The sequence below is a fragment of the Rhagoletis pomonella genome, unplaced genomic scaffold (genome assembly GCF_013731165.1).
Source record: "Rhagoletis pomonella isolate Grant_MI unplaced genomic scaffold, Rhpom_1.0 Rhpom_scaffold_00001, whole genome shotgun sequence".
Lineage (NCBI taxonomy): Eukaryota > Metazoa > Arthropoda > Insecta > Diptera > Tephritidae > Rhagoletis > Rhagoletis pomonella.
This window is the reverse complement of record NW_023458555.1, coordinates 31,114,592-31,125,292: the sequence shown is the minus strand read 5'-3', so window position 1 is coordinate 31,125,292 and position 10,701 is coordinate 31,114,592. Positions and strand designations below refer to the sequence as shown.

At 36.4% G+C, this 10,701-nt stretch overlaps 3 protein-coding genes across 4 annotated transcripts; 1 reads left to right on the top strand and 2 right to left on the bottom strand.

Moving 5' to 3' along the window:
- Positions 1 to 711: 711 nt before the first annotated feature.
- On the bottom strand, positions 712 to 1,590 carry LOC118742585 (E3 ubiquitin-protein ligase RNF167-like). Its single transcript, XM_036474775.1, has 2 exons — positions 1,318 to 1,590; positions 712 to 1,237 (listed from the first exon to the last, which is right to left on the bottom strand). The coding sequence occupies exons 1-2, from the start codon at positions 1,428 to 1,430 to the stop codon at positions 1,084 to 1,086; spliced, it is 267 nt and encodes an 88-aa protein (XP_036330668.1). The 5' UTR covers positions 1,431 to 1,590; the 3' UTR covers positions 712 to 1,083.
- Positions 1,591 to 4,935: 3,345 nt separating this feature from the next.
- LOC118742577 (E3 ubiquitin-protein ligase TTC3-like) lies at positions 4,936 to 5,957 on the top strand. Of its 2 annotated transcripts, XM_036474753.1 has the most exons (4): positions 4,937 to 5,045; positions 5,117 to 5,254; positions 5,331 to 5,372; positions 5,534 to 5,957. In XM_036474753.1, the coding sequence occupies exons 2-4, from the start codon at positions 5,118 to 5,120 to the stop codon at positions 5,682 to 5,684; spliced, it is 330 nt and encodes a 109-aa protein (XP_036330646.1). In that variant the 5' UTR covers positions 4,937 to 5,045; position 5,117; the 3' UTR covers positions 5,685 to 5,957. The 2 variants fall into 2 exon arrangements, with proteins under 2 accessions (XP_036330656.1, XP_036330646.1); XM_036474763.1 differs by lacking the exon at positions 5,331 to 5,372 and having other exon boundaries at positions 4,936 to 5,045; positions 5,534 to 5,951.
- A 258-nt stretch (positions 5,958 to 6,215) lies between these two features.
- On the bottom strand, positions 6,216 to 9,052 carry LOC118742552 (chitobiosyldiphosphodolichol beta-mannosyltransferase-like). Its single transcript, XM_036474704.1, has 4 exons — positions 8,307 to 9,052; positions 7,902 to 8,182; positions 7,557 to 7,845; positions 6,216 to 6,519 (listed from the first exon to the last, which is right to left on the bottom strand). Exons 1-4 carry the CDS (start codon positions 8,864 to 8,866, stop codon positions 6,300 to 6,302), a joined length of 1,350 nt encoding a protein of 449 aa, XP_036330597.1. The 5' UTR covers positions 8,867 to 9,052; the 3' UTR covers positions 6,216 to 6,299.
- Between the last annotated feature and the right edge of the window lie 1,649 nt (positions 9,053 to 10,701).

Sequence of the window (10,701 nt, the reverse complement as noted above, 5' to 3'; positions counted from 1 at the left end):
CATGCAGTTCTAACATCGTGAATACTAAACACAAGCTCGAAAGGCTGGTTTTACATGTGAAAGAAAATCCCAATGCTCTGTTGGCACGATCTCTGAGAACAAAATCGTAGCGCTGTTGATAGTTTTAAAACATTTTAAATAGATTTGGCTCACAAACGCCTCTTTAGATGGTCGGAACTTTTTAATGAATCTGTAGACAAATTTCTTAAATATATTTTATATCAAAATATATTCGAAAGACTTAAATGTTTAAGAGAGCATTTGCTACTCCTGACGAATCGTTGAACCAGAACTCGTACTCATTTTACCACGTTTTTATAAAATTGCTTTCTTTTTTACTTCATTTTAATTAGAACAAATTTGCATAAATATGTATAAGCACACTATTTAGTTTGCTCGATTTGTAAACAAAGCTTCTCAGCGGTGAAAAATATACTATTGTGAACAACCTAAACGAGCGAAATTCACAATAGCGCTATTCTTCATCGAATGAGCGCCATAATAGCAAATGAAAATTCGTTCGCTCAGCACTTTCGACCACAGTCGAAAATCGAATGCAACTCATAATAGGGGTCTTAGTTTAAACCAGACAGATAGGGCGTTTAAACTGAGTTTAAACCATGGCCGTGCACTTAAAACAAAACTGTTACTACAGGATTTCATACGACAACCTCAATTCGTAATAGAAAATAATAGAATGCATGCCTTTATGGTGCATGGTACGAATCCATAATAGGGGGGTAAGTAATTTATGTTTTAATGTTATGTTTTACAAAACGAAATTACTCGACTTCAGCATGATTTGGTTATAAATTATAAATCAGCCGTAAATTACGATAATGCTTTAATATTGCACACAATTTGAAATTCGATTTGTATGGGTGTTTTTAAAGATTTTGAGCATCGTTTTGCAGTTTGCTAGTATATCGTTTTTTGCGGTTCGCCGGTGAATCGATTTTGCGACCCGCCGGCGACATAGTGTAATACAATATTATTACATTATGGTATTTTCGAGAGTCTAACAGCGCGTTTCTTTATTGTTCGATATAATTTTATAAAAATTACCCAACTCCACATAACATTTCACAGAGGACAGCGGCAGACGGGACAATTCCGTACCACATTTCGCTGGCTCTCCTGGTAGCATTTCTCGTGCATCGCATGTCCGCAAGGCAGGTACCTCATTCCACGATTAGTCATTTCATCTAAGCATATAGGGCATCTTTCCTCAGGCGTGCTAAAATGTTCAAAAGTAAGTCAGTAAGTTAATCATTATTAACGACAAAATTCAAAACAACTTTCAAAAGATAAACCCACGTATTAAATGAATTTCTGGGTTTTTGATCATAACCAATCGGTCGTGGCCGAATTAGTACCAAGACAACTAGGCCTACACAAGCGGCGATCAGCATTTGCCATACAGGAATCATTATGGGGATCCGATGTTTTAAAAATCTAACTTATACCGCAAGATTTTTTCGTGTTCTACGTACATATATAAATATTATAATGGAAGTAATAACTACGATCTTTAAGCTTAAGACAAATAGGGATAAAACGATGAGAGTAAATACAAGTACATATAGGGATGAAACGATACGGGTAAATAAAAGTACATACTCGATACTTTTTGTTCGATACCAAGTATTAGTTGCGTTCCTTAAGGCCCGTCCACATACAACTTTGGCGTTGCGTTGGCGCTGGCGTCGCTTTGACAGCGGCGCGAATAACGCCCGTGCTTGCTACAATGAACGCTTAGCAGAGAATACTTTGGACACTAAATTAACATACTAGCGGCAGATAAATCAAAATTTTATATCAATAATTGCATTCAAAATTATATTTCTTGCCCGCATTTGATTAAAAATGAAAATGAAATGACATAATTTTGATTATTTGGAACAGCTGACGAACGACGCGCGCGAAAAGTTGAGAGTTGGCCATCTTTCTGCGTTGTGCTGGCGTTGGCGTTGCCCAACTTTGGTTATGTGGAGACTTTCATTTAAATGCATGTATTCATAGTCAGCTGTGAAAGCGACGCCGACGCTAACGCAACTCCAAAGTTGTATGTAAACGGGCCTTTACAGTGGCTACACACGACGAACATATCCGCACACATGCTCGGCTTGCTGTGCATGTTCGTCGTTTGTAGGGCGGTTTGCGAGCATGCTCGCCAAAAATTAAAAAATTTTTATTTTCAGCGAGCATGCTCGTCGTTTGTAGCGTGGTTTGCGAGCATCGCATTGCAAACAAGGGGAAACTTTCCATTATGGCCTTTCCTTAAAGGTGCGGTGTGCAAAGGGGGTTGGGCAAAAATGCAACCCCCGACCACCTAGGCCCCCTGTGGTTCCCTACGGACCCCTTAGAAAAATGGCCAAAAATCGCAATTTTTACTTGCGTCCACAGTATTTTTTCGTAGAATTCCTTTCTGCGTAGGCGGCCTTCAGCCGCGCTTAGGGATTATAACCCTTACTACGTAGAATTCTCCTTTCTGTGTGACCTAACTGGGGCGGTGATGTAACCTTGGGAAAAGATGAGGTAACTAGAATTCCTTTTCTGTGTGGTAAACCTGGGGCTGCCGCCCCAGTGATGTCTATTTTGGTAACTGCGTGTTTTATAAAAATGTCTTGTGTATAAAAATGTGTATATAAAAATGAATTGTGCAAATGAATATTTAACAGTTTTCAAGCGTATAAACGCAAATGAAAATTGTGATTTTTGGCGACTTTTCTAAGGGGTCCCTAGGGAACCATATGGGTTCTAGGTGGTCGGGGGTTGCATTTTTGTCAATGGCGGTTAATTCCCTCTCCAAAAAGGTGGGTTAGAGGTGTCACGCCCACTAACCTTTCGCCCACCGCCCCTTTAACGAACGGCCATAAAGGAAAGCCAACCCGGAAACAAAAACAACAACCTCATTTTGTGTTGATGCTTGCAGTGTGCACATCGCGGATAAATGCGTCCAAGCCATGTGCGTTAATTGAATTTTTGATAAATGAGGCTAAATTACTATTATATGTACATATATGTATGTACATACATACAAGTAAAATATAAATAAATTTAAGTAACACATAAGTACATAAAAACACCTAAGTCATAAGTATTTCAATTGCATCATCCGCGTCTTTACTCCCCATGTCAACGCTTTGAGTACAAAATCACTTATGAGCCACTCACCGTCTGTAGCAAACGACAGCGAGCATGTTGGCGCACATGTGCGCGGATCTGTTCATCGTGTGTAGCCAGTGTAAACTGACGAAAAGTTTTGCCTTGAAATAACCGATGCCAGATCAGATAAGGTGTCTTTTTAGTAGTTTTTGGCGAAAAGTTACTTTGCCATATCTTCTACTTAAGAAGAATTTTAGCAAAAATTTTTGATTTTGGTGAAATAAGTCATACATTTCAAAGAAATTTTTGTTTATTTTGGAGATAAATCTAATTTGTGGAAAGTGAAGTAAAACGAAGGAAACTGGAGTGAAGGCTTCCAAAGGGAAGTGAAAAACTTCAGTTGAGGTGACAGCGCCTCCACATCGAAACCCCGGTTTATTTTTCTGACCAAAAAATGGACCAAATGGTAAAAAATGGGCCAATTTTTATTACATCGGGAGATTGAGTGGATTTTATTCCTTTTTACCAAGAAAATATACCAATTCAGTTTTTATAACGATTTTTTTTGACTTTACATCCAAGGAGTACTAAAATTTTATATTAAAAAATTATATTATTTAAGTTTTAAATTATAATTTGTTTTTTAATTTCGTTTTTACTAATACTAATTCAAAAAATTTGTGCTCACCTGCTGCGGAACTGTGAGTAGACTAAAAATGTCATGAACTAAATCACACAATTCTTCAAAGGCCGCTTATCCCACTGCATTTTTAATCAAACTTACTTGATTCCAAAAACCTTCTATTGGTATAGTTTTTGAAGTTACCTTCACTCAGCCCTAATTTGCGAAATTTAAATTCAATTCTGTCCGCATCATTTACCAATGCAGGAAATTGGTCGAGTAGCGGCAAAATTGATACATCAGTATCAGAAAGAACTTTTTGTGGTGTAATAATTTCAAGATTTTTAAAATATTTTCGATTGAAATCGAATATCATTTTCATGTGCTAAATGCTACGATTTAAGTTTTGCTACCTTTCCATATTATTGCCAGCCCCTTTAATATTGGTCACCGATTAATTGAAATTAGCAAGAAACCTCGATATGTTTTGAAGCGTGTTTTTACAGATAATTAGCCATACCATATTTGAAGATCTGAATATCGTCATCGTCGACGTTCGTCAGCGCATCAGTAACATGGCTGAAGATGGCCGTATCGTCACTTTTACCGGCCGTCTTCACATGCTTGAAAATCTCGCTTGCGTTCTGCTTTTTTCTCTCGCAAGCGAGATAGAGTTTTGTTGACTGGGCATTTCATAGCATACTTTTTCATTTGTAAAATGTCGCCAAACACGAAGGTTCAAGCCTTGCAGGCTCTTAAAAGTTTGAGGAAATTAGAAAATCTGCATAAAGAGATGTATACTATTTTCAAATGAAAAATGGCTGTCTCTAAATTTGCATTTGCCTCCAAGATAAACGATGCTCTGAAGAATTCTGCGAAATAAGAACATAGCTGTCAAACAACAAAAATGATAGTTGGAAGCAAGCGAGAGCTCGCATACCGCTCGCAAGCGAGATTTTCCAGCACGTGAAGACGGCCGGTATAATGCGTAACTATTGCATGAAGTGAAAGGGGGATAATAACCTAACCAAAGGCTTGTGAAATGGACCATTTTCAAAAGAATTGGACCATTGGACCAAACGAAAATAAATGGATCAAATTTGGTCCATTTGGACCAAAACAGCAACCGTGATCGAAACGTAAGACGTATTCTACGTCAAAATAGAACCATTCGATAGCAATGATAGTACCATCGATAGTTTTACACCTCTAGCATCGATATCATTTCGGCATCCCTAGTTGTAAAGTCCTTTTCAATTTTTCTGGTATTGGAATTTGTTTACACTACAACAGTTCGATCTTTGTCTCAAAATCGGTAATTTTACACCCTTTACATAAAAAAGTTTGTTAGAATAGAATTAAGTTTTTATGAAATCGAATCCCCAGAATGATTCCTATATGGCAATTCATGCTGGGAGTTTGTGTAGGAATGGTTGCTTTAGTACTGACGCGACCACAAGCACTTAATTATCGTGACGAAAGCCGCGGTGATACTCGTGGAAGATCTAGAGAAAGCTTTATTACGTTAGTATAAACATGTTTTGAAATTTGTTTTCACATTATATTAGGGTTACATTATATTTTTAACCCTATTTTATAGTGAACCAAGTGCCGATAATAGTCCCAAAAAGAGATTTCAATCGTTAGTATACATATGATTTAAAATTTGAATGAACATGCAGACAGGTTTTGCAACTCACTGCCGAGTGAATTTAAACCCATTCAATTTGAATTCAAAGTGGCTTCGGTTGAGAACAACTCTGAAGTGAATTTCTGATTATCACATTTTATTTATCGTTTTAGTAAGCCCGGAGATGTCTGCGTTATATGCGTGAAGGTTATGCAGATTGATAATATGACCAAGCTCCGTTGCGGACATGCGTTGCACGACGCCTGCTACAACAAGTGTAGATGTCATTCAAATAATTGCCCGGTTTGTGGAGAGCACATGTGAAATATATTCGTCATGGTCACTATTTCTGAAAATTTGTAATACTTTACTCGATCACAGAATTTGTTTTAAAGATAAGCATTGTTTTGAGTTGAGTAAAAGCTTAAACAGACGACTGCGTTGATCGGGATTAACTGCGACTTAATCCGGATCAACTGCAGTTAATTCCCGAGTTGATCCGGATCAACGCTGCCGTCTGTTTAAGCTCTAAGTTTACGACAATTAATCCTCAAATAAAAATTAAATTCACTATGTAGTAGACTGAATTTATACATATCTAGATTTATTGGAATCCTAATACGATTTATGTATTGAAGTGATTACTTCAAATGGATTGATTCAATTGCAATTCTTTACTTTATGTGCATATTCCATTTTAGTAAAGGTTATCCATCCCTTCACAATTTGGCGTCTTAGGATTAATAAAAAAACATCGGCTATTTTAATTATTTTATTTCAAAAATGTTTTTAATGGACATTTATAACTTTCATTTTGTATGCAAAAAGCAATAAAGAAAATTTAATTAAAGTTTAATAAAATATAAAACAACAGACTTGTGGGTGTACATAAATATTATACATGTATTATATACTATATACAGTTTTGGCGTGGTGTTTTTAAGTAAAAGAGTTAAAAACAGGCAAAGCATTATTTTTCCAATTCCCATGCCAGCGCAATGATTGAAATTCATGCAAATTTTTCCGAAAACGCTCCTTGGTTTCTAGTAAACGCGGATTACTTGGGAAATTTTCAAACCAAAATATCAGTTGATCCGCCAGTTCCTTTTGATTTTCGAATATGAATCCATTTTGTCCGTGCGTCACCAATTCACCGAGGCTAAAAGAAAAATAGAAAACCACTTGAATTGCGTACGTCCAGGTAGGTAATATTTAATTTAATTTTTTAATGCTTAACACTTAACGCCAATCGGCTTTGTACTAATATAGCAAATTAAACATTGCAAGATAATTACAGTACAAGAACAATTCAATAATATAAAACTAGTATAACAAATGCATTATCGTATAGCTGTGTGTGATATCTCAAGCAGGTAGTTGATCCGGAAAAATTTAATATTTGTTGTTGTTGTAGGTAGTTACTTTTCGGCTTGTTATTTTGAGTTGGCGGTTTATTCTGAGGCCTACAAATGAAGCCGAATTGCACAAGAATTTCAGGTGAAACAATGTGACCATTGATTACTTTTTAGGACAAGTCGGCAAATTGGCTTCTGCTCATGCGGCTACTATAGTTACATGGTTGCATCGAAGAGCTTAAAAATATTCCATGTACTTGCAGAATTTGTGCTGAGGTACCTTTCTATATATTTTTTAGTCATCTGCATAGAAAACATTCAGACTTAAGTTTGTCACCGATGTAATTTATAAAAATATTAAACGTTCCCACGACAGTCGGGTCTACGTAACCGGAACGACCCAGATTTATATCTGACCAAGGGCTGTCACTCCAACAAACACTCCCAAAAAATTCTTTGGGCAATTTGTATGCTCTTACAACTACAATATGAACATATTCAAAAGTAGAAATAACAAGTAAGAAAGTCTAAGTTCGGGCGGAGCCGAACATTAAATACCCGGCGCAAGTATTAAATATATGTTTTCCACCTTTCCTAAAGCTACCGCTACATGATAAGCCGGGGTGTATAAATTTTAAGTAAATTAGCGTCCTTATTGCTTAGTAAACCACAAGGGGTATTCGTTATGCCTTATAAATAATTTATTTAATACGTTGAATTCTTAATACTTGACTGAAATAGCTTCATTATGTTTAAACACGCTCATGCATACAAACCATGACAAATTTTTTAATCAAACCACGCAAAAGTAATTAAGAACACAAAAAATGTGCGTACTTACCATTTAAAATTATATGCGCATACCGGCAGGCCGCAGCCGAACATATCCACCACTTTCATAGGTAAGTCTAAACCACTGCTGCTCCAGTGTAAACACACGCCTAAATCGGCTGCCGCTAAAATTAATGGGTAATCTTCTACTTCCAACCATGGCGTAATTATAGAAACTTTCGACCATTTTAGCTTAGCAATTTGTGTTTCATACTCTTGCTTCTGTGGTCCCTTTCCGGTAATGATACACAATAGAGAAGGAAAGTTTTTTGGGCGCGCTGTAGCAGTGTTCTCATAATCTAAAGATGTTATGTGTATGTAGATATAGCAAGTAAAAAATGATTATCTAAAATACCCTCTAATGCTTTTAGAAGTATACTAAAGTCTTCATCTGGTGTCCAACTAGTGCTAGATACCACTATAGCCGCTCTTTGTGGTTTGTGTGAAACGTTTCCATTAATTAATTTTTGGGTAAGAGCTGTTGTTTCAATAACACCTGACTCCTTTAAATCCAAATAGCATTTTGGCAGAAACTGTGGATACACCTTGGATAATTTCATGAATAGCTCGTGTTTCTGTGCCAATTCAATGGGATGGAATTGTGTAGGGGGGCGGTCGTATAAGACAACAGCTGGACTATAGAGAAGAAAGTAAATAGAAATATGGATATGAATCAAGAATCTGTTTCGTGGATATGAATGCATGTAGTTTTTATGTAAATAAACTTTCTGTTATATGTATGTTTAAAATAAAAGTTTACCCAATATTCCAATTTAGAATCAAATCCTGCTGCATAGCTTTGGTTACGCAAAAATTTGCATTTGCTTTGCTTCCAAACGAACGTTCAATCCATTTTGCTAAACGACAAAATCCACTCTTTTCTCCATTCACATTGCCTAAAGCTAATATGGTGTACGTGTAATTATGCCAGTCGATGACAAATTTTGTTCGAGTAAGCGCACAATAAAGGTAACAAACTATCAATGTAGGTACGCCTGGCGGGTTTTGTACAAGCAAACAATTTGGGCGACGTATTGAAACTAGCGCTATCAGCAAGCTCAAAGTCTGCCAGAATGTTTTGAATACAAGCTTTAATTTGGGTGTCAGATTTGTTACAGGCACTGGTGACAATTCATGTATTTTGCATTTGGGTGCATTAACTAACACATCCAACGGCTTTGTTTCTACATAGCCAACGATATCAACATTAAAATTTTCTTCGAGTAAACTAACAGCGTGATATTGCATGCGTGGACTGCGTCCAATGTCGCCCAATACTACAATACATGCATTTCGTCGACCAATTTGCGCTTCAGCCATTTCTTAAAATTATGCTTGATGTAGCATTTATTTTTGATATGCGATTGGTTTCTATTTTAGTTAATATGGAAAAAGGAATTCACAAATTTGCTTGCTAACAAAATGATCAATAAAAGCCAATTTGTTTAAATCACCAAGAAATGATGACAACAGATTTTTTCCTTTACTGTCATAAAACATCTGATTAGTTGCGTTCGACAAGTCAAAAATTTGTAATAGTTTTTTCCAAATTTTTACTGGATGGCGTTCGATAACAGTTGCGTTCGAAAAGTCAAAAATTTGTAAAAGTTTTTTCCAAATTTTTACTGGATGGCGTTCGATAACGACAAAAAATTACCCAACACACAAAAATTGAGAGAGCAAGCGTTCATTTAGATGCAAGAGAAGCGTTCATTTTGTACTGGCAAAATTTTAGTCAGCAAAAATCATGGATAACTAGATATGAAACTCTTTTTCTCGTGAGAGCGCTGTCAAAGTGTGTATTTTTATAACATTCTCCAGTACAGCCGCTGTGACGTAAACATGTATGGGCATTTATAGAGAAATTTATGGAGAAACTTTTGATTAAACACAACGAACAAAAGTTGCAATATTTTTCATATCTATTTTATATTTCAGTGTTTATATTGTCAGTAAAATCGCGTTTAGTTACAAATACTGTTTTATAATAATATTAAAAAATGCGGAAAGAAGAAATCCACTGAATTCAATGTGATGCATTTTCCACACATCTAGTGGTAGCTCACCACTTCGCGTGTCAGCTGTTTATCTGCCCAGGGATTGGCAGTGCTGCCAAGTACGAAAATGAGTTCCTGGGCGCGCTCTCAGAAAAAAGGAGAGAGTTTCATATCTAGTTATCCATGGCAAAAATTATCCAACACGAAAATATATTATCACAAAACATATGGTTGCAATTTTTGTAAACAAACAAAATTGCATTTCTCGGGTTTTGGTATTTATATGCTTTTTGGCTGCTGCTATGTGACTTTATGATAGCGCCAACTAGGTCCCCTTTCAGACACGTCAAGTCTTGCTTTCAAGTCTGCTCGTCCGTGGGCGAAGGAGGTGGGAAGAGAGGGGTAGAGTACAGATACCTCCGTACCGTAAATTCGTTTAAAGTTTTCTTGTTATCTTTTGATCTTTTCGTTGCTTCCCATTTAAAGATCCAAGGACTTGAATTCAATAAAACTTGACACGTGTGGAAGCAAAGAGAAAACACAAAAGAGAATGCGATAAAAATTGCTTTCAAGACTTGACGTGTCTGAAAGGGGACTAGTTTTTATTTCTAGAAATGTCCCTGGCGAACATTGAACGTTCACTTTCCTTTTTTCTTCCATGGAGGCAACATGAATTTCAGTTTGTTTACAAATAACAAATAAACAAAGCCAGCTGGTGTATCTTCTTCTTCCGGTTTTTGCAAGTGAAGGCTAATTTCCTGTTCGTTTACTTTTTTGCTTTTTCTTCTCTTGGGGAGAGAATGTTCGCTTACTCTCTTGATTTTGATTGTTGGCTGGCATGAACCAAAAATAATGTGCAAATGTGTCTTTCGTTCATGGTTGGCTGGTGTTGGCTGTTATCGAACGCAACTAATATTAGAGGTGGAGAAAACATCGTGGCACCATCAACGCATCGATGTTTTTGCATTTTTGCTTTAAACTTCGATAGTAGCAACATCGATGTTTCTCTATCTCTACTGATTATTCCAACCAATCTGCAGGTATATTTTTTTACTCATAAATTTGCATCCAAACAAAAAATATGAAATCTTAAAACAAGAGGATTTTAATAATCAAAATAACCGCAACATTTAAATTTAATGTAGAAGTAAGAAAAAA